The sequence below is a fragment of the Aulonocara sp. 'chitande type north' Nkhata Bay genome, linkage group LG6 (assembly GCF_057382095.1).
Source record: "Aulonocara sp. 'chitande type north' Nkhata Bay isolate Kocher_YH1m ecotype deep benthic linkage group LG6, A_spYH_male_GT1.1, whole genome shotgun sequence".
NCBI classification, from domain to species: Eukaryota; Metazoa; Chordata; class Actinopteri; order Cichliformes; family Cichlidae; genus Aulonocara; species Aulonocara sp. 'chitande type north' Nkhata Bay.
This window is the reverse complement of record NC_141349.1, coordinates 41,319,766-41,343,454: the sequence shown is the minus strand read 5'-3', so window position 1 is coordinate 41,343,454 and position 23,689 is coordinate 41,319,766. Positions and strand designations below refer to the sequence as shown.

The following is a 23,689-nucleotide window of genomic DNA, read 5'->3' as shown; positions in this document are numbered from 1 at the left end:
AATGCAGCACAATTAGAAAGAGACTGCTTAATAACATTTAATTACAGAGAGATTTCGAGCGGGGGCTTACAAATTCTCCTAATGATTTAAACGTGTTTGGATAGCTTGTTTGACAGTTTTTATTTCTGTCACTGCTTACATATTTTTTATCTTTTTATTTTTATGTATATGTGTGTGACTTTATGCTGTGTGTACATGAATATATTTTTGGTTACTTAAACATTCTTGAAAGGAAGCTTTGCCTCCAGTGTTGATGTTTTACTTTATTACTGAGTTTCTGAGCCACTGCTGCACCTTTGACTCGTCAGATAAAGACCAACCACATCACACTTTCTACATCTTCTTCTTCTTCTTTCGAATGCCCCCCGTAGGGACCACCATAGCAAATGATCGTCCTCCAGCTCTGTCCCCAGCATCACTCTACGTCACATCAACCCTCCTTCACATCCATGAATATATCCACTATTCCTCTTCCTCAAATCATCTCAGCCTTATCTCTCTAACTTTGTCTTCCTGAGCCCGAGCTGTCCTGCTAATGTATTCATTTCTAATTCTGGCCGTCCTGCTCACTCCCAGTTAAAACCTGAACATTTTCAGCTCGACCGCTTGTCTTTTCATCAGTGCCACCCTCTTCAATCCATACTTGTAAACCTTCCCTTTCACTCTCGCTCCCATCCTTCTATCACAAATTACCCCCCACACTCATCTCCACCTGCCTGCATGCTCTTCTTCACCTCCTTTGTGCATGGGTATTTACACTCCACTGCCTTCACTACCTCTGTTTCCCGCTACTTCACTGTTACACTTGTCTCCCTCTCATTCACGAACATGTATTCCGTCTTGCTTTTACCGAGGTTCATTCCTCTTCTCTCCAGGCTCTTTTCCACCTGCTACATGTCCTGCACCACCCGCGCATACTTCTCTGCCAGTCCTGACTTCTTCATGCTGTACCACAGATCCTCTCTTGGCATCCTATATGCTTTCTGTAGATCCTCAAAGACACAGTGAAGCGCCTTCTGACCTTCTCCATCAACACTCTCAAAGAAAGCGGCACATCTGTTGTGCTCTTTCTCAGCATGAAGCTGTACTGCTGGTCGCTGATGGTCACCTCTTCTCATAACCTAGCTTCAACAACTCTGTCACATGTCTTCATGTTATGGCTCATCAGCGTTATCCTTCTGTAGTTCCTGCAGTTTTGCACATGACCCTTGTTCATTCCTTGGGTGCCCCTCTCACTCTCTGAGATTGTATCAAACCATCTGGCCATCTGGTCATCTCCATAACTCCACAGGTATGCCGCCCGGACCACATGCCTTTCCACTCTTCATCCTCTTCACAGCTACCCTCACTTCCTCCACGTATTGATTCACTAACTCTCCTCTGTCTATTCTCCTCACTCTCATTCTCTTCATTCATGAACTCTTCGATGTACTCCTTCCATCTTCTCTGCAGACTCTCTTAAGTCATTAGTACCTTTCCATCTCTGTCCTTAATCACCCTAACCTGCTGCACAATGACTAGGCAGCTCAATCTTGCTGCCTAGTCATTTTCTTTCTCTCCCTGATTATCCCACATTTTCTTTGCTAATCTTGTCCTTTGAATACTTTTCTAAACTTCCTGATTTCACAAAGTCTACTGACTCTTCACTTGTTTCCTCTTCTTGATTTTAAAAGTCATCCTACAGACTGCCAACCGATGCTGCCTAGCTATGCGTTCCCCATTTCCTCATATTTGGCTTTTCACCAACAGTAGCACAGTTTCCACTGCACTCTGTTGTCGACACAATCAGTGGAGGTCATTGTTAACCCAGACCCCGACTGACATAGCATGAAAATCTCCTTCTTGATGATTGGCGTGTGTGATTTGGCTAAAATCCTGATTCAATCCTCCTCATTTGTCTGTGCCTGGGACTGGGACGACTGGCTTTAACCCTAGCATGCCAAGTGGATCATATTTAATGCAGTTGTTGTGAGTTTTTGAGACTTCGACATCATCGATGTCATTATTCTTTTTCTGAAAAACCCGAATGCATAAAAATGCCAGATGTTGCAAAATTGATTCAAATTATAACTCATATGTGTAAAATGATATTTAACACATTTTTAATTGTTTCGTCAGAAAAAAGAACAACCCTGTATTTCATGGCTGTTTTTTATGGTTCAGGTTTCATGGTGCGGTAGTTAGCACCATCGCTTCACAGTAAGAATGGCCTGGTTTTAATCCACTGGCTGGTTCTTTTCTATGTGGTGTTTTGTGTTTTAGACATAGGTTCTGTCCAGGAACTGAGGTTCCTCTCATAGTCCAAAGGTGTGGTTCTAAATGAACTCTGGGTATGACTGTGAATGGTCGTCTGTCTCTGTCTTAGCCCTGTGATAGATTGGCGACCTGTCCTGGATGTACCCTGCCTCTCGCTCTGTGGCGGCTGGGATAGGCTCCAGCCAAAACTCAACTAAGTGGAAGAAAACGGATGTAAAAGTCTCTGAGCTTGTGTCCAACAGAGATGCAGTTTTATACACAGTTAATCTAATCATGCTGTGGTTTGCTTGAATGGGCTTGTTTAGTTTTTTTTCTTTATAGTTTATGTAAATAAAAAAAGTGTTACAGTTTTATTTTAACTATAAAATGTGAGACTTTTGATTTAAATCAGGGTGTTTTTTGACAATTGCATCAAATCTGGCAGAGATACGCTCAAGAACCCCTGTTTGTGAGTTTTGACTGGTGGAGGTAGATTATGTTACAAAAATATAAATTTTTAATACAGTCATTTAGTCTTTTTATGTTTCTCTGAACTCTCTGTTATCCTTAAAGCCAGAGATTTCAAATTTGGCCTCACAGTTGTGGAGCCTCAATTTGGGAATGTTTTTTTTTCCTTTTTTCATGTGGGAACTCTAAAAAATAGCCTCGGGCTTAGAGGAGGTTTAAATAAAGAAGGTAATCCCCACAGACTGTCATTTTTGCATGTTGGAGTTTGTAGTATCTAACACATACGCTGTACTAAAAAAACAGTTTCTTTATGTCTGTAAGTGGTTCTTACTATGTGTGTTATAACTATTTTACCGTATCAACATTCTGTTTCTTGCTTGTTAGCATCTATTGTATTTCTAATTACAGTAATTAGGCAGGAACTAGTTTTGTGAGCTTTATGAAGGTCAAAGCAGTTTACATGAGACAGCAGTCTTGGAATTTTGGGGCTCGCAGTTAGTGTGTGAGTTTATTTCAGTGTGGGACTTTCCTTAAAGAACACGTGTTTTGTATACAGAATTTCCACAATATTAAGCTGGTTCTGATTCCGATTTACTGGCCTGTGGCTTGATTGACTTGCCTCTAGTCCCACGGGAACCACACTCGTGTCTCAGACAAATCCTCCTGCGAACACGCCAGCCTCCAGAGAGCTAGGCCAGCTAAAGCCTCACTTCCCCTCCACATGCAACAAAAAATCCAAGCAAAGTAAACAGTAAGCACCTAGTAGTCAACTTCCTTATCCTTGTTAATTATTCAAAATCCCAGAGGAGAGACCAGCCCACAGTTGTCTTCTGACTCACTTTTTTTTCTCATGCATGGACTCACTCACCACCACGGCCCCCCCCCCTCCCCTCCTGCCTCCCCTTTCAACTTCAAACCCAGTCATTTCTGCAAGCTGAGCTTTGATTGTACCAAACACCTGTATTTTTCAAGGACAGACTTCCTCGCGAGCCCCCGCCTCCCATCTTTGATTGTTAAACAGCAGTGGCGCCGTCATTACTGTCTGTGCGACTGATGCCGCCCAGCTTCCCCTCCCATCTTCCACCTCTGCCTTTTAACCGGAACTTTAATTGCTCAGAGAAAATTTGGATTGCTTTATTTTATCTAATTTTCAAAACCCCCTTTTTTGTGTGTGTGCTGTGTGCGAAGGGTTGTAAAAATGTTGTTAAAAATTCCCTTGCTGGATTTATCGGCTGAGATAATCACAGATTTCCTAACAGCTTTAAACTGAGCGCACGGCCCCCAAAAATGCTCTCAGATTGAATGCAGGATGCAGAAAGTTTTTAAATGTGTAGTAGCCGCATGGACACAGACACCCAACTTTTTTTTGCAATAACTCACCAGTAATCCTCCAGGAAGACACACAGACACATACACACACACACCTTTAATACCATGTTTTATTAGACGTCCTCTTTTGCTGCCATCCTGTCTCCCCCGTCAGATTAATATGCTCTGGGCTTCTCACCAGCTGTTTCCGTCCCTTAACACCCCTCATTTTTCTCCGGCCGGCCCTCCGCTTCACATGGCACGGCTTACAAACTTGGCCTGCGTGGCTTTAGATGAGGCCCGCCGCCTGGCGCTGTGTGTGTCTGTGTTCACATAGGTGAGGTAAAGGTTGGGTCTGGTGTCCACGCAACTTGAAATCCATCACAGTGCCCAGACACCATGTTGATAAGTTAATGAAATCTTCGAACGTGCGTGGTTTACACCATCTTATTTGCACCCACTTAGAGAACGACAGACCCAGACAGATGTAATTTTATCAGAGTTACTTTTTTTGTTGGTTAAAAGTTGCACCTCAGAGCAAGAGCGATGTTAAATAACATGCAACAGGAAGTTTTTACAAGCAAAGCAAAGGCATAAAAAATAAAAGTCCAGAGCCAATCTTGTATTCAGCTCTGCTTGATTGAATCTGTGTCCTAAATCACTCTTCATCAGTCATCATCAGTCAACACAAATGTTGTTGTCAGAGGGGTGTAATGTGTGGGTGTATTTACAAGCTCTCTTTTTCACTCATCTGTTTAGTTTCACTCTGTCTCTGCTTGTTTCTGCACCCATGTGCTTGTGTGCATGTGTGTGTGTGTGTGTGTTACTGTACACATATGCTAGCTCTTGCTTGGGTGTGTCCGCTTTTGGCTCAGGTAGGTGTTTGCTTGGTGTTTTGTGTAAGGGCAGACAGGATGTGCGATGCTTGTCAGCACGCTCCAGGAGATGAAAGGCCGGAGAGGGAGTGGAAGTAGTCGGTTGCCGTTCAGGTAACAGGTTGTCTTCTCAGGAAACTTCTCAAGAATTCAGCTCGCGTTGCCTTCAGCGCTCCTCGTGAGCCACGGGGGAACACCACTCACCACCGTCCTGCTTCAAAAAGTAACTCAACACCTCCTCCAAGTCTGACATAAGTCAGCAACAGCAGGACCCAGGTGTGCGCGCTCAAAACGCGACGTTTTGTGGAACGTTTGGAGCGGATTAGCGGCCACTCCTTGTTTCCTATGCGCTCACCTATGTATTTAAGAACTTCAATAACTTGCGTCACCAAACATTTACAGATGCCAGCATGAGTCAGTTTTAAGAATGGGATCTGCTGGTATGCATATTGATGAGTGACAATGACACAATTACACGCTGGTTTTGATGCTGGAAATGACTTATGATGGAAGATGTCAGTCACTGTAATGCAGCAGAGCCAGTTCTCTTTATTATTTTAGCACATCCTGTGCGTTTGTGTTCACTTGGCTGGGCGACTGGGACCTGTGTTACCAGTTTGAGTTGTCAGTTATTATGATATCTTGTTTTACAGTTTTCTGTACAAATAGAGAAAAGGTGAAAGGAGTTCTGTTGGCTGTGTTCAAACATATACGTACTTGACAGCCACTTTGAAGCCATCAGCTCACTTCTGAACTCAACCTTTTTCAAGCTTCAACTTCAGCATTTTGAGTGTTTCTGTGTTATTGTTGTTGTTGTTTTCAGCTAGATCTTACCATTTTTAGGCAACGTGTTCACTACAGCTCAGAGAGAAGCTGGATGGATTATCTGTTTGTAGTCCATCACATTTATTCAAACTACGCTTGCATAAAATTCATTTTCTGTCACTGTAGGTATGATCGCTTATTTAAGGTAACTATAAGTACCTGTGAGAGTCAAAAAGTAGATGTTGCGAAGTAAAAGAGTGCACTGATTTGTCATTTCTTCTAGATTAGACAGATAGACATATGACATAGTGAGGGCCTTATATTGTGAGAAAAACCAAAGAAAAATAATTAATAAAAATGAGGTTAACTTAAAAAAGACTAAAAAATAATACTGATCTGCATTAATCTCTTGCTCAAACTAAGAAAGTAATACAAATTGCATTCTTATCTTATGCCAGACAGGTGTGTTCACCTAAATGGTAAATGGCCTGCATTTGTATAGCGCTTTTCTAGTCCCTAAGGACCCCAAAGCGCTTCACACTACATTCAGTCATTCACCCATTCACACACACATTCACACACTGGCGATGGCAAGCTACATTGTAGCCACAGCTGCCCTGGGGCGCACTGACAGAGGCGAGGCTGCCGGACACTGGCGCCACCGGGCCCTCTGACCACCACCAGTAGGCAAACACGGGGTTAGTATCTTGCCCAAGGATATTTGGCATGCAGCTAGGAGGAAGCCTGGGATCAAACCACCGACCTTCTGATTAGTGGCTGACCTGCTCTGCCACCTGAGCTACAGCCACCTGTCACAGAAATATGAGTTATTGTACACTCTCACAGGCAACGGCAGGAATGATTTCCTGAAGCGTTGTTTAGTCTGAGAACTAAAGGAATAAAACAGGTGATATATATATAAGTTCAATGAATGAGGCTTGAAAATGGATTTCACTATTCAGTGATGACATCACGGTGGCTCCTGTATCTTTATATGGTTGGAAGGTTAATTTAATTTATTTTGTACCTATTTTCTGTGCCTAACTTTCTATCTCTGGTACTTGAAGGCAACATTATGAGTTTTCCAGCCTGACATGTGGGCCCAGAAGCAAAAAGCACAATAATGGATGTATTTTAACAGCTTCAAAACAAATATAAGGGAGGTTTAGGACTCACTGGGAAGCTTTGATACAGAACTTGTCTCCTGCCGTCAGTGCAGAGGGTTTTTTTCTGCTGATGAAACAAGAAAACCGACAGAGAGAAATGGGTCATCAATCAATGCTTTGCAAACAGCAGGTGGAAGCTGGTGGGGAGTGAGTTTGTCTCCGACGACTGAGACAGGGAGTGTCAGAGACATAATTCAATGAAACACCAGTGATGGGAGACACCCACTCTATAAACCACTGACACACATGAATTCGCCCAACTTTAATTACACTGATTAGCCAACATGTGAGCCAGAGTGCTGCTAAAAAGCAGTGGCGTACACAGCGTTGGTGTCACAGCGCCAAAGAAGGTGACTTGTTAAACTGCGAAATAAACACAAATGTCTTTACACATCTTATTTTTTCACCCACTGCTCAAATGTAGTAAACAGCAATTCTGATTCCATTTCACTGTTGACCTTATGTTTCCACTGCATTTAGTAGAGAAACACTGTAAAAAGTCCTGTGATGGACTGTCCATGATGCACCCGGTCCTTCTGTACAGAGATATTAAACAAGAGGATTTTCAGGATTATTATTTAAAGTTGTGGTGGCAACTGGAAGCCAATAACCAGTGAGGTGGGGAAATAAATATAAGATTAACACAGGCTGTTGTGCAGCTTGATGTCCTAATATAACTCTAAATATAGACTTATACTCATATAAACTCCAAAGTCTTTGTCAGTTAAATTATCTTATTAGCTTTGTGGCTTGCTGGCTCGTCCATTTTTCTACTTACCTGTGTTTAAGATGAGCCTCAGCTTTTTAGCTATGACTTTGCAGGTTATAAAAAAGTCACCATTTATATTACTTGGAAGTTAATATTAACCTACCTTTCCATGTTAGAAACATGCTAATCTAAAGGACTAATTCTAGTTACTATGATGTCGCCCTTTTGTTTCTAAACTCTACATTCTAAAGCCTCACTATTAGCATTTTTACTGAAGTGGAAGTGGCTGTATTTAAACAATAGGCTGGAATGTAAAAATCATCAGCTAACAGTAATAAGCTTTGTTAGGAAGCTGCATATATGACGTTTACAAGTGCATCACAATGGCACAAACAGATGCTAATTAGTGCTAAGTGCTAATAAATACTAGAAATCAGCCACCAAAAACTGAAGCATGAAGTTCTTGGATGCACTTTTACGTCACAGCAAGTCAAATTATTTGTCAGATATTTCCATTAAAGGTCTGACAGACAGGTCCAGTTCAGTGACTCCAGTTAGTGGAGGTAAAGGTAGTGCTGTGTGATACTTCAAATATTTGTCTGATACACTCTGGTTGGGATTCAGCCTCAAGTGCTCATTACAGAAACCCAAATTTTTAGTCTTAATTCATTTCGGTCTCATAGGTTGGGGTTACAAACTGTATATAAAAGATGGTGTTCTAAGAAACCGTCCTACTTTGGCAAATCGTCCTACCTGTATTATAATTTGACCGTGACTTCTGACTAATCCAAACCATAACCATAAGAAATATTTACAATGGGTTAAAAAATGAAGTTAATTTGGGTTTTGTGTTGTGCATATGCGCAGCGTATGTGCAGAAATGATTTGTGAGGTAGGATGGATTCCCAGAACAGATGGACGTAACGTAACATCACCCATTAGTTAGCCGAATGTTTTCAGCCATCACCATCTTGGAGTTTTGAAAAGCAAGGGGTGAGTTTGACTGGGAAAACAAAGTCGCCACACTGATTGGCTGACAACCTGTGACCAACAAATCCATGGTTTATAAAGTATCCATCACTGAGACTTTAAAACTAGGAACTGAGATCTCACTGAGGTCACACAGAGAGGGAGCTGGGGGCTGTTTTCCCCATTTATTAACCAGAAGTTGTTTTGCAACCAGAGCAGTCGCCCCCTGCTGGTCAGTCTGTAATTACCACTTTTATGTAGTCTGTAGTTAGTACTTGATGTGTGCTTGGATATGCTGTATATATGACATATTTCGTAAAACAGCCCTCAAAATCAAAACACCACAGGCTGCGATATCCTGGGTTTAAAACAGTAGATCCTACATTTCCCACGATGCCACTGATGTCATCATAGGGCTTATATGTTTTTTTGTTTTGTTTTGTTTTTTTTCAGGCTTGTGAAAGTTTCGTGTAAAGCAAACAGTTTTTACTGACCTGTGATTCTTATGAAAACGTTAACTTGTTTACTTTAGTGAGTGCAAGCTAAGAGGTTTGTCCGGCTCATCCTTTAAGTCACACAGACATGAGGTCATAAGTGTAGCTCAGAAGCATTTTGCATTTAATTATACTTGTTTACAGTCTTTGTTTGTATCTGAGCGAATAAATAAAAAACAAACAAACAGACTTGATTTGTTGCTTCCACGGTGGAAACAGCGGATTGTAAAAACTTGCAGTGTTTGCAGGGATTTCCTCGAAGGTGGATGTAATTATGATCGTGTTGACTGCGGGTTTGCAGATAAACAGGCGAAGGGGAGGCAGACTCATGATGAAGAGCTACCTCATCGCTCAGGCCTGCTGTGCAGCTTTGCACAGGTGTGGACTGGACTCTGTGAGACGGTGAGCTGTGCTTGTGGCCAGACGAGACGAGACCTTTAAGTACAGACCTTTGGATTTCTTCGTCACGTGACTGCTCTGTATCTACAACCTGCCTTCTCCCAGCCGGCCGTGCGCGCTCACCATTGAAAAACAAAGGTAAAGATTTTCTCCAGCACCACCCGCCGCTGCCTAGCTCTACTTTACGCACTATTATCCCCGAAATTGAGCCCCATTCTCACCCCCCAGATTAAAAGCGAAAGGACACGAAGAGACAGGCGCGTCGCTACTCCGGAGAGAGGGACGGGGAGTGTGGGCCTTATCTCTGAAATAAACACTGATCGCAAAGCGAGCTCCGTCACAGGCTACAGCTGCGATTAGCCGGGGCACTTTGGGTGACATTGTTTCCGGAATGTGAGCGATTCGTGGTCGCAAACGAGAGAAAAGGAGCGACAATAGAGCAACGTGGCGGCCGGATTTGTGAAGATTACAGTCAATAAAGTGCTCTGCACAAGACTGCCTCCTAATCCCTGTGTGAAAGGGATGGGCAGTGCACCGGCTGGATCTGACTTTCTGCAGAAAGCTGGGTGGGGAATGGAGAGAGCTGTTCCTCTCTGATCCACACATGCACATTATGGTTACAGCAGGGTGTAGTGCTGCAGATCCAACACAACGTCAGACTCTTATGATTAGTTTCAAATCAGCTTGTTTACATGAGGCCGTGAAATCAGTGCTGCTTCTTTAGTTCACTCCCCACCAGGGGCGTTTACGGGTTTTTTAGGGGTGTCACGAAGGAACGACAGGAAATCACAATACTTGGATCAGATGAAAGTAGAGCGTATTGAAAATATGGTGGATCCTCGTGCTCTTAATCAGATGGTATTTGGTGAAAAGTGGCTGCACGAGACTTTATACACAATTTTGTGTTCAATAACTGTTCAGAAAAGTGGTGAAACAGTACAGAAATATGCTTAAAATACCAAAAAGGTTAATCACTGGGTTATAATGAATGATTCATTAATGTGTGAATCACTTTAACGTTAAAGTTGGAGGTGATTTTAATAACTGCTTGAGCAGCTTTATCGCTGATTCTGTCATGTCACTTGGCATTGTGAGATTAACAGTACCAAGTCGGGTTTCTGGATACCACTACTCTTAAGTGCGTGTTTGGGTAGGGCGGGGGGGTGGGGGTCAATCACGCCGCTGTTCCCCACAGCCAGCCACACTTCCTTTTTTTTTTTGTTTCTGTGTCTTTGTTGCAGGATGGCAGAGCCCCCCATGTCATGTGACTGTTTTGTTTCCTTGCCCCCTGGCTCTCGTGATGACCATGTGATTTTTGGAAAGAACTCAGACCGTCCTCGAGATGAGGTGCAAGAGGTGGTCCACTACCCTGCAGCCTCCCACCCTCCAGGCTCCATGCTGGAGGTAAAGCAGCGCAGGAAAAGCCGCAGCTGCTGCTGTGTTTTAAATACACCGTCTGACTAATACATTTCATATCTGTTGGGTTCAAAACAACCTTTTTCAAGGCTGAAGTCTGAAGCAGGGATGTTGAATATTTACACACGGACTTCATGTGGAAACCTTTCCTGTTAATAATTAAAGAGAAGCAACTGTGATGAAGATAAGATAAGATAAGATAGAACTTTATTAATCCCTCGGGTGGGTTCCTCTGGGAAATTCGACTTCCAAAAAAAGCACAGCAACGACCAAAGTTACAGTTACAGAACTGTTATATATACACACACACACACACACACACACACACACACACACACACACACACACACACACACACACATATATAAATACAGAGACAAATATAAATAAAATATACAAAGGGGATAAATAGAATAAATAGGAATAAAAAATAAATAAATAAATAAATAAATAAATAAATACTTTATCCTGTTAGCTCAGCTAGGTCAGCGCAGCCAAGCTTCACATTAATGCAGTTTGTTTTTAATAGGAACCAGGGTCGATACTTGTGGTTGCAAAAACATTTACAGTCCTACAGAAGTCAGTAACAACTTTCCTGCTGGGTTTCTGAGCTCAGCCACTAATTTCAGGTCATACAGAGTAAAACAAATAGATTTTAGTTAAGTAGATGTTGTATATTTTGTTAATTTAAGGGGATATCTTGGGTTTATTCGTTGGTCAACAACTTGTGATCGATAACAGCCGATTAGTGTTTGGTTTCACAGGCATTATCGTCCCTCGGTTTTCACATCCCCTTTGAAACCACAGCGAAAAAACGCTCATCACTGGGTTTCAAAACTGGTCTTCAGATACCAGTGGGTAATGGCGCACTGGCTTTATCCGTCTTGTATAGTGTCTGTGCTCTGAATACATTGTTTATAGCTGTTTTCAGCTCATGAAGCAAAGTATGCATCACAGTGATCTGATGGTGCTGTGGGGTCTAATGATGTCCTTATGATAAGTTGTTGAATGCATTACTGGAAAGTAAAACATTATAAAAAAAAGTCCAGGTTTCTGAGAGTGTATTGCAATCCTGGTGACCCTAATGTTAAATTAGCCTTAGGATAATTTAACATGCAGGTAGAATACAAATCTTTTACCTTTTCATTGTATCCTGACAATTGCTGGATATTTAAGAGCCTGACTAAATGAGTGATGATGTAAGTGAACTGTATCTAACACTGGATCGTGTGCTTGTACTGCTTTTTGTCATCGTTGATCTGAATGACCCGAAACATCTGTTTGGGATTTTGGTACTAAGATATCTTTTTCCTTTTCTTCCACTGTTATACATCAATATGTGCACATTTGTAAGAAAATGTTGTTCATGCTCCACTGTTCATACCTGAAGCCACAATCCTTTTTTTTTTCTTCTTCTTTGCAATCTGCAGTGCACGTACATCCAGATCCCTCAGGTGGAGCAGACCAACGCGGTGGTCCTCAGCAAACCTGCATGGATGTGGGGAGCTGAAATGGGCGCCAGTGACAAAGGGGTCTGTATTGGGAATGAGGCAGTCTGGACCCGAGAGCCCGTCGCACCGGGAGAGGCTCTGCTGGGCATGGACCTTGTCCGGTGAGCTGCTGAAAACTTTTGATATTTCTCAGAAATTTGTATGGATTAAGAACAGGATATCAATAAAGGGAAAATAATCCAACTGCTGACTGCACCTTATTAAAGTTGGATTGCATGTATTCAGTAGAAGTACTAAGTTAATCCTCTGAGGCTTTGATCAGAAGGGTGTGTAGATTGTCACTAGCATGTTATGGCAGGTGTAGAGATGACTGTTGAAGTTATTCTGTGTAAAAATACTCAAGCAGCAAAGAGAGACTCTTTAACTGATCAGCTGTTCTCCAATGCACACTTCAGAGCAGTTAAAGTGAATTCATGGTGTGTGAAACTGATCAAACACTAGATAAACAAATAGACGAAACCCGGCACACACATAACCTAGCATGGGTTCTGATCATCAGACTGGGGCTGGAGCGTGGTGACAGTGCCCGGGCAGCACTGACGGTGATCACCAGCCTCCTGGAAGAGCATGGCCAGGGCGGGCAGTGCAGGGAGGCTCCCGAACCCTTCAGCTACCACAACACCTTCCTCCTTGTGGACCGCAGTGAGGCTTGGGTGCTGGAGACAGCCGGGAGGCTTTGGGTGGCACAGAAAGTCTCAGGTAAGGACCAAGGGTTGAAAAGACTAAAGAAGTAACAACTGTGAGCCAAAAGTTCAGGCCTCACGTTGCTCTGGCTTAAAGGGGGAGGTGCTAAAAGAGTTTGTTTCTGTGCACTCACTGCAGTATAGTATGGCAGCCAAAAGTTACCTTATATGGATCAAAGGGATCATCCCGCTAATTTATCAGCTAATGCTAGTCAGTGTGATTAGTAAGCTACATTCACAGACTGTATGGGTCCAATGTAAGGAGACACCTATCGGGTAATTAGTGCAGTAACATACTAATAAGAACAAGAATGCTGTTCACCAGAACTGAAGTACAAATGTCTTGGAGGTCTGTACCACACAGTTGTTGCCATACTGTTGGTCAGATAATCCATTCAGGTCTCTATCAGGGCACCTGTTCATCAATCCAACCACGTCCCCAATATAGGTCCAAGTAGATGAGTTTAAAAAAAATTTCCACCCCACTCAGTGTTGATATGAAGGGGTGATCATCCATAGAGCTCAAAATTACTGAATGTGCTTCATTTATAACCACATCCAGCTTTTTTCTCCGGTTGTTATAATTGAAGCAAAGATTTTGTGTTTGAAAGCAGGTGCGATTCCTTAGTAACAGTCGTAACAAGGACGAGGACGTCTTTAAAAGTTCATGGTGTGCATGCACCAACATCTCCTTAGTGAAATTTTTATAAAGCCTCTTATTGCATGCTTGCTTAAAGGATTTTATTTTAGAGGGGGGAGGGGAACAATCCTGAAACCTGTTCTCGAACAGAGATATTGAACAACAGTTTCATCCTCTGAGGATGATGAATATCTATGCGTACGTCTGTCTCGACTGATTATCAGTCTGTCCTTGCCGTGCTGCTAACATGGCAGAAGCGTCTACAGGAGAGGTTAAACTCTGTGTGGTCTGTAGATTGCTTAGAGACCACACAGAGGAGCAGAGCTTAAACACTTAAACACTTGGAGGGAAAAGGGTCTCATGCTAGACTTCCTGTTTTTTTCCTCTGCTTTTAACTTTTTAACCTTATATTTTAACAGTTTGCTTTTAAAACTTGTGGGCACACATTTGAAGAATCGAAACTCCCAGAATCTATGTACCAGGCTAATATAACATTGATAGCTAAAAAAGATAAAAATCCAGAGTCATGCTCATCTTACAGGCCTATTAGCCTTCTTGGTGCTGATAATAAGATACTTTCAAAGATACTGGCTCTTAGGCTAGAAAAAGTAATGTGCTCTATCGTGCATGCTGATCAGACAGGTTTTATTAAGGGGAGGAATTCTTATAATAATACTCGACGCCTATTTAATATTATTCATTTTTTAAATTTTCATCAGATCCCTGGGGTTGTTGTTTCTATGGATGCCGAAAAGGCATTCGATAGAATTGAATGGGAATATATGTTTGAAATAATGAGAAGATTTGGGTTTGGAAAAAACTTTCTGGGGTGGATCAAAATTATATACAAATCGCCAATAGCATCTGTGTTAACTAACGGCTTGTTATCTTCCCCATTTTCACTGAGCAGAGGTACAGCACAAGGTAGCCCATTGTCACCACTATTATTTGCTTTGGCCATCGAGCCCTTGGCCATGGCCATTAGACAAAATCCAAGTGTTCTTGGAGTTAAAATTGGGGATAGACAACATAAAATTCTGCTTTATGCAGACGATATTCTTCTGACACTGACTGACCCGGTTAACTCTTTACCCGTTCTTATTAGGTGCATCAAGGACTTTGGTCTTATATCTGGATACAAAGTAAATTTTGATAAATCTGTTATAATGACTTTGTGTAGTGGAGGGGATAATGAACCTTTATATGTTAAACCCTTTTATTGGGCACCATCAGGTTTTGTATATTTGGGAGTTAAAGTTACACCAAATGTTGGACACTTATATAGAGAAAATATTAATGGAATGGTTCAAGATCTTCGGGAGATGCTGACAAGATGGAGATCACTTCCGATATCATTTTTGGGAAGAATAAATCTCATTAAAATGGTAATCCTACCGAAAATATTATATCCCACAGGCATGTTGTTTGCAATCTTGAAATCAGAAGATATTAAAGTAATTAACAAGGCTATAGTGGATTTCATTTGGGCAGGAAGAAAACCCAAAATTAAATTGGAGACACTACAGTTACCGAAAGATCTGGGTGGGTGGGGAGTGCCAAACATAGAAAATTATGTCCTCTCAATACAAGCGAGGATTCTTTCTTCCTGGATACATGAACATTCTGATCTGCCATGGCTAAATATTGAGGAAGTATTATGTAAACCATCCTCACCTGTTAACTTCTTAGGGAAACGTCTAAATGACTTACCTCACGTAATAAAGCATAACCCACTGATATATAATGCTATGTGGACGTGGGGAAAACTGAGAAAAAATTTTAACAGTAGTCTTCCGTTTAATATCTTGTCAACGTTTATAAATAATCCAGACCTTCTGCCACAAAACATAGGGTCAAGCTTTGTGGGATGGCATAAAGTAGGTGTAAAGAGGTTTTATGACCTCTTTAAACATGGTGAGTTTAAATCATTTGAATCCTTGAAGTCCCAGTATTCTATGTCAAAGACTGAGTTTTATAAGTATTTGCAATTGAGAAATTATGTGTTAAAAAATGCTAAAACATTACGAATCTCAACTGCCTCTTTTCGGTTGGAGAAATTTTTTTTGGATAATAGGGAGCATAAACATTTTGTATCAAAGTTTTATTCCGAGATTTATGCCCTAATCGAGGATAAACTGGCATGGTTGAGAAAATCTTGGGGGACGTTGCTTAAATGTGAAATAGATATACAGGCATGGGACAAAATCTTGCTCCTTCCATCCAAAATCTCTGTTTGTAACCGATTTAAAGAACTGCAGTACAAAATTTTGCACAATGTGTATATTTCTCCATATATTTATAGTAAGTATAATATGGGAATATCTCCAAACTGTCTCAAGTGTAAGGTCAGAGTGGGCACTAGATTCCACTGCTTGTGGGAATGTGCTATTATTCAGTCATTTTGGAAAGAGGTCTGCGCCAATATTAGTACAGCCATTGGTCATCAGGTGACAGAAAACCCATTAATGTGTATATTGGGATATATTCCTGTCTCACTGGTACAACATGAGCATGTAATTCAGTCACTGTTAATGTTGGCCAGGAAAAGCATTATGTTGAGATGGGTGGGGGCTGAGCCTCCCTCCATTTCTCTATGGAAGTCGCTCATCATTGAAGTTATGACTCTGATCAGGCTGGGACATTATATTGATGGGAGCTCCCGAATTTTTGTTTACAAATGGAAGAGACCACTGGAAGCACTGGGAGTAACCTATAAACTGGATCCTAGAGGACAACAGTTATGGACATAATGTTGTAATATTCTAGTGCTGTGTAGTGTTATTATTTTGGATGTGAACCAGTCTTATATTTGTTGGGGAAAAAAAGTTAAATAAAAGTTAAAAAAAAAAAAAAAAAAAAACACAGCTGAACACAATAAAGGTGAACAGACAGGAAAAAAAAAAAAAACTTGTGGGCACAGAAATTTAGTTTAAATGGAGTTCTCAGGTTTGCTCCTCTGCTGGTTTCCACAGGGATGTGTGTGCTCTGTTATTTATCCTCTGCACAGATGTGTTACAGAGTATGATGATAACAGGACCATGTTAAAGTACGCAGATGGGATTGTTCTTGTCAGTCAGCTCCAGGACAATGAGACCAGCGTTGGTCTACTACTCTACTTCACTGTGCTCACAAACATCCAGTTTGAGTCAGGAAGAAGATGTATTGACTCAAAGCTAAAACCTTTAGGAATGCCACTGCCTAATTGCTTTCGATTGGCTATTTATTAGTTCACATGAATTTATCTGCATTTGTAAACCGTAACCGGTGGGCAGAAAAGTAAATCCTGATTTTTGATATCCCCTCAATGCACCAGAAAGCAGACTGAGCAGAAATCGGTGTGAAAAACAGGACGTCAGCTTTAGTTTTTTTGGGCAAACTGCTTTTAGAAAGACGAAATCATGAGCTTTTAATAAGTCTGTCTTTGTGGGGTTTTTGTCTCTGATGTTTTTTTCTCTGGTTTCAGTGTCTATCTTTAATGAATAGAAAGAAAGTGTTTAGCTGATAGATGTGCTACACATCTGCAGTGACTCCAGGTGATCCCACCCCAGAGCTTTAGATCCACTTTGTTAATCTAGCTTTCTTCTGATTGGCTGCCCCTCAGCTCTGTATCACATCACACAGAGCCAAGTGTAAAAAAAACTGTTTGTGACTGTGTGTTTGCAGCGGTCTGTGTGTTTAACAAACTCAAATAAAAAAAGTAAACTAGGTCCATTCTTGTGATAAGACTGGCCTCCTGGCTGAAATCAGGTTCTAGCAGCTGAGAATGCATGTATGGGAATGCATGTATGGGAATGCATGTATGGGAATCCTCATGGAGTGATTTTTATCAGCTGCAATCAATCTGCTTTGTGTGAAACATACACACAAACAGAGCTTTTCTGGCTAAATAGGATTTCAGTTGATCTGGTATCTCAAAGACTGACATCTACCTGCTTCTTCCAGAGGGTGTTAAGAACATCTCCAACCAGCTCACCATTGGCAGCGAGATCTCCACAGAGCACCCGGACCTGCGGAGCGTGGCCAAGGCTCAGGGCTGGTGGGACGGTGAGGGAGAATTTAACTTCTCGCATGTGTTTAGTCCCGAGAACCCGCCGGCCAGGATGGAGCTGGCCAAGCAGCGCTACAGGGGAGGCACGGAGCTGCTCCAGCAACACGATGGTAGGTACAGAGCTCGGCGGAGCGTAGAGCTGCCGAACATGACGATAACTTCTCTACAGAGACACTCAGCTCTCTGTCTGTCCTGCTTTCAGGATCAGTGACGGCAGAGGTGATGATGTCCATTCTGAGGGACAAACCCAGCGGCATCTGCATGGACTCTGGAGGTTTCTGCACCACAGGCAGCATGGTTTCCATCCTGCCCAGAGACACCGCTCTGCCCTGCATCCACTTCTTCACTGCCACCCCAGACCCATCCAGGTTTGCCACTCACTAAACTAAGAATTCCTCCACTTAATGCTACTTGAATAACCTGTTTTATCCACTATATGTTCATGGAACGATTATAATATTGTGAGATTAAAGGTCTGGAATTCCTCATAATTGTTTATACAACTTTAGTATTAAGTAAGTTTTAGAAAATTAAATGTAACAACCAGTTAATGTTTAAAAAGCATAAAATATGAATATGTGCTGACCATTAAAAAAGACATCTAAATTCCCCAAACGTCCCTCAAGGTGGTCACTTTGTGCACCTGTGGATTAATTCCAGAAGCCTCTGTGGAAGTCTAATTCTGACCATCTGTGATCTCAAACTTCCAGAGAGCAAACATCAAGTTTACTTAAACTGAGGAGTTTTTACGTAGATTTTATGCCGATTTTCGCTCAACTTTTGGTTGGTCTGCTCCACGAAGCACGCCGTAATAATATTAATTAAATGAAGACGGTCCCTGAGAGTTGCCACAGTGGACGAATCTTCATGTTTGATTTGGTGCAGGTTTTATACAAGATGCCCTTCCTCACGCAACCCTCACGCTTACCCAGACTTACAACCCTCGGAGGCTGGGTTTATGTTTTCTCCTGGTCTTAAAGTAGGCCACTAATAATATTAAGTTCATTAAAGCGCACTTTTTGGATTCTGTATATTTGGACATTTTTACATGGGAGTCTGTTGAGATTGGGGACAGAATCAAGTGGCCATTAGAGGACTGCAGTTTTTGCCGTTTGCATGTTCACTTTTCATTTCTCAGAGCCTGACGTTGCCCCTCACGTGTATCACAGATAGGCAAGTGGTGTGAGTGGGACTTGTAGTGGGCAATAAAATAGCAGAAGAGCTGGAAACAGTTTAGAGGATGATCTTGAAAGGGAGACTGAACAAATTGAAATCTTAAGCGACAGAACTTTATGAGCTCCTCTGATATGAAAGTGTGAAAAGTGTTTTCTTTCCTTTCTAATCTTTAATTTTCTATCCTCTGTATCTTCTTTGGGTTGATGGGAATTTCTGAGTCTCCTCTTTCTCTTTCCTCTTTCTCTCCCTGTCTAATCCTACCACCCTGCTAGGTCTGTATTCAAGCCTTTTATCTTCTCGGACTGTCCCACCCCAGTGCCGAGGGTGGTCTCCCCACAGTTTGGCCCGGACGACCCTGCGAGGAAGCAGCCTCGCTTTCAGAGCCAGGTGGACCGCAGACACGACCTCTACAAGGCCCATCAGGTGGCACTCAACACCATGGAGACCAACCCGGTGGGCACTGATGGATGACCTAGGTCAATGATAGTCCTGCACAGATAATGGCAGTGCATGAAGTTCCGGTTCACTGAGTAAACATTCACAGCAGGATCACTTTTTATTTATTTTCGTTAAAGAGTCGATCCGGATGAGTTGCTGCTGATAAATTACAGGCGAGTTGCACAACCCAGAGTAGACACTCCCAGTGCAGAGCCAAACACAACAGCACCTCACAGATGGTGCAGACAAGACACATGGCATCAGTGCAGACTAAACATAAACACACTACAAGTGCACATTCAAAGCCAAAGAGCAGGGTTTCAAACTGACACCAGAGAACTTCCAAACAGTTTTTCCATTTAGACATTTTAGCTGATTTCCTGTCTGGCATTATGTGCGTGATTACAAGCTGAACCTGAAGTCAGAGGAAGGTCAGCGCCCTGTTTGGGCTGGAATTTTGGCTCGGCACAAAATGAGCATACAAAATGTTTTTGTAGCTTTGCTAATGTTAGCTATCGAAAGCTGCTCATTACACCAAATAAGTGTTGTTTCCTTTTTTTACTCATGACTTCAACTTTTCTTTTGTAGTTTGAGGAAACAGTTTTTTCTCTTTAAAAAGTGACAAAGCCCGCCTTTAAAATTGGTCTGTTCCAATGCGGAAACGTTAGGACAAAGATCCAGAAGATGAAGAATTAAATGGAAATTATTCAGCGTGGATCTATTTAGTATTCGCATATATTCTGTTATATTTAATATTAAAAATGGCCAAAGTTTCAAATTATTATCTCAGCATGTGCACAAGTAATCCTATTCTATCTCTCTCTCTTTTTTAAACTCTTGTCTCTGTATGATGTCATAGAGAGTGGATATCCCTTATATCAGCGCTCCCCAACCCCCGGGCCACAGACCGGTACCAGTCTGTGAGCTGTTTGGTACTTAGCCGCAAAAGTTGAGGCTCGGCTGGGCTTAAAATAGTTTTTATTATTAACTCTGTTTCTCTGGGTCTTTTCCTGTGTGAATGAATAAGTTTTCTTTTCTTTTTTTGGTTTTATCTTGTTGTATTTATCCGCAGCACCATAAAGGCCGGTCCGTAAAAATATTGTCGGACATAAACTGGTCCGTGGTGCAAAAAAGGTTGAGCACTTATATGGCCATCGGCTCTGGCTGTGCATTTTAGTTTAGTTTTTATTTATATCTTGCTAAAATTTTCCTAACTTCTGTTATTCTGCAAACTCTGTTGCTACCATAGTTTGGTACTTTCTACATTTTCGTCAAGTGCAGTTTTTATGAAAACTAAACAGTTGTGTCGACGTCTCAGGAAACATGTTTTTTCATACTTGTGTTAGTATTTTCTTTCCTGTTAGTTAACTAAAGTATATTCAAACTTTTGTTTGGAAGGTAAAGCCAATCAGGAAAGTTTGGTTTAAAGGGAGGTCACCTTAATGGGGGTGGAGCTAAAATATCTTTGTTTAGCTTGTCTAAAGCCTGTTCCAGTATACGGCCCAGTATACTCTACTCTACTAGAGTCCAACAATGAAACGGAGCACAGTTGTAAGGCTCCTTTTAACCAAACAGACTCTCCTTGGAGTTTATTCGCTGACCTCTCACTGGACTCCACACAGTATTCATCAGCAGTGCACCTTCCTCCACTGACTCAGAGACTCAGTTCTCTTATAATTCATTGAATATAACTTTTCTGTCACTCTTTCAATCATTGTTTGATGGTTGATTGGATGTTGGTGTAAATATTTTATCATTTCACATTTGTACAGAGCGCTGATTTATTATTTTGTTATTTTAAAATATAAATACGCCACGAGAGTGAATACAAAGTGCATTTTGTACACCACAGTGGGATTTGGGTAAAGAAAAGCAGGTCTGTAGTTTCGGTTATTCAGACTGCATCTCCCACCATAGACGTGGGGTTGTACTGGATTCAGGACTGTTTTCAGCAGGATCTGACTCCTTTTAAAAATCTGACTGAAGCTTATGATGATGAAAGACGCATCAATTTAGGAGGAGAAAGTAGGGTGTCACATCAAATCAGGTTTCACAGCTTTGTATGATCTAACCTGGGTGTTACTGTTATTCTCATGGCATCTCTGTGGGTTTTCTCTCTGTTCTGTCTCAGGATGAAGGTCTAGCTGTCTACAACATTTTAAGGGACCTGGAGTCTCAGTGTCTGAGCGAGATCGCAGCCATGCTCAGCGGAGAGATACCCGGAGAGGAACTGGGGGACTTATTTTTTGATTGCGTGGACACTGAGATTAAGTTCTACCAGTGAGGAGGTGGGAGGCTGCAGGGATGTATTAGTGTTGTATGATGTGCACGAATGAGCTTTAGGCTGGGATTATTGTCTCTTATGAATGCATACTGTCTTAATATATTCTTTTTAAACCAAATTTAACATGTATATGCAGGATGTTTTTTAAACATGCAAGACCTGCTACAAAAGGTGATTTCTTTCATGTCTGCAGACAGTTAGGTCCATAAGTACTCGGATAATGCCACAACCTTTGGGAATTTATCATGAAATAAGAAGAGAACAGGCTTCACTTACCATCAAATTTGCCTGTTATTCAATTGCCAGTTACTTTTGTACCCCTGAAAATGGCGGGCTAAAAATAGCAATAGTTTTGTTAAACATGTTGAATTAAAGATAAAATTCCACACATCTCGTTTATTTGATTTGAATGAGCATTTTTGCCTTCACATATCATATATTATATTGTAATGCTCTCCTTTCTGAGCTACCAAAGAAAAGTTTTAGAGGTTTACAGATGGTGCAAAATGCAGCTGTTTGCGTTTTGACTAAAACTGGAAAATCTGAGCACATTACCCCTGTACTGAAATCCCTTCATTGGCTACCTTGTCAGGTTTAAGCAGATTTTAAGGTCCTGCTGCTCACCTACAAGGCTTTAAATGGTTTGGCACCTTCATACCTCTCTGATCTTTTGCACCTTTATGTTCGATCCCATGCTCTCCGATCTCAGGACTCTGGCCTTTTAAAAGTTCCTAGAGCCAGAACAAAGACTGTTGGAGAGCGTGCTTTTTCTCTTCATGCCCAATTTTTGTGGAACAACCTCCCTCAAGATATCAGGCAGGCATGCTCTGTGGAGGTTTTTAAAGACCCGCTTGTTCACCCTGTCCTACATGTCTTAATTCTATGCCTTTTAGTTTGTTTTTGTTTTTTCTACATTTTTATCGTTTTTAACTTTTGTTATGTTTTTAACTCGTTATTGCATTTTTAACTTGTATTGCTATGCATCACTTTTATTTATGTATCTCTTTATAGCTGTACAGCACTTTGTCTGAAAGCGCTTTATAAATAAAGTTATTATTATTATTATGTCCAAAGAAAAACTTGGAATGACCTTCAGATTACAAATAATTATCACTGAAGACTATTTACAAGAAATTCTGGCTCCTTGAAAGTAAAACATAAAGACATGAAGAGTGGCTCAGGACTTTTGCACAGTACCACATATTCAAGTTGAGAATTTTGCAATAGTTTTAATGGTAAAGTGGACACATCTTACCGTAATCATATAGTCTGCAGTGGTTAAAATGTAATTTAAGGTATTGAGATGATCATTTTTAAATCCCTTTTTTGATGAAAGATAAATTCTTTGACAGCGTCGTGAAGGTCAAACACGAACACAAAGCCTTTCATTTAGGAGGAGATATAAACGGTCAGAGAACTCAGAGGTTGTGATTCCTACTTATTGAAATATCCTCCTGTTAAAGTGGGATTTGCTGCTTTGCTCACAGCAAAGCTAATTAAGCTCCTAACTTGCTGTGTTTCATGGTTCTCTGTTACAGCGCCCTCAGGTGGATACTCTTTGTGCTCACAGAGTGGCAGGAGAAGGCCCTGGGACTGTTGCAGACTCCAGCGTTTCTCGTGTTGGCTTCCGCCTCACTTCTGCACCGCACATCTCTGTCCCCATTCCATCCTTAACACAGAATGTCTTAACAGCACATGTGATTGGAGCATATTTATCATCCGTGTCGCCCAGGGAACAATGACTGCACCTCATTAGTGAGAAATATGATGTAGACTACACAGGCGCCTATGTAGAGCTGTGTGACGTTGCACAAATACTGTGAGTACGGCATTCGTTTAACTTTTTGTTTCATGTTGCAAATGAACGGGTTGTCATTCGTTTGGTGGCTCCCTGTAGGGAAGGATATAATAAAGTTAATAAAGTCCTGAGTGTGTTGTGAGCTTTTTGTTCACATTTGCACTAATGGTGGGTCTGCCTGGACGGTCAGCAGGGGCTGAGCTGAAGGAGGGTTTGGTTGCACAATAAAAACTGTGTCAGCAAAGCTGCATTGACTCATAGTGAAGTGAAAACAAAGATTAAAATATAAATTTGTGTAAGAAAAGAA

At 41.5% G+C, this 23,689-nt stretch overlaps 1 protein-coding gene across 1 annotated transcript; it reads left to right on the top strand.

Moving 5' to 3' along the window:
- Window positions 1–9,273: 9,273 nt before the first annotated feature.
- On the top strand, window positions 9,274–23,529 carry scrn2 (secernin 2). The gene is made up of 9 exons (XM_086297007.1): window positions 9,274–9,526; window positions 10,630–10,792; window positions 12,235–12,416; window positions 12,815–13,014; window positions 17,581–17,796; window positions 17,889–18,054; window positions 19,135–19,315; window positions 21,432–21,588; window positions 23,123–23,529. The coding sequence occupies exons 2-8, from the start codon at window positions 10,631–10,633 to the stop codon at window positions 21,582–21,584; spliced, it is 1,260 nt and encodes a 419-aa protein (XP_086153133.1). The 5' UTR covers window positions 9,274–9,526; window position 10,630; the 3' UTR covers window positions 21,585–21,588; window positions 23,123–23,529.
- Window positions 23,530–23,689: the final 160 nt, after the last annotated feature.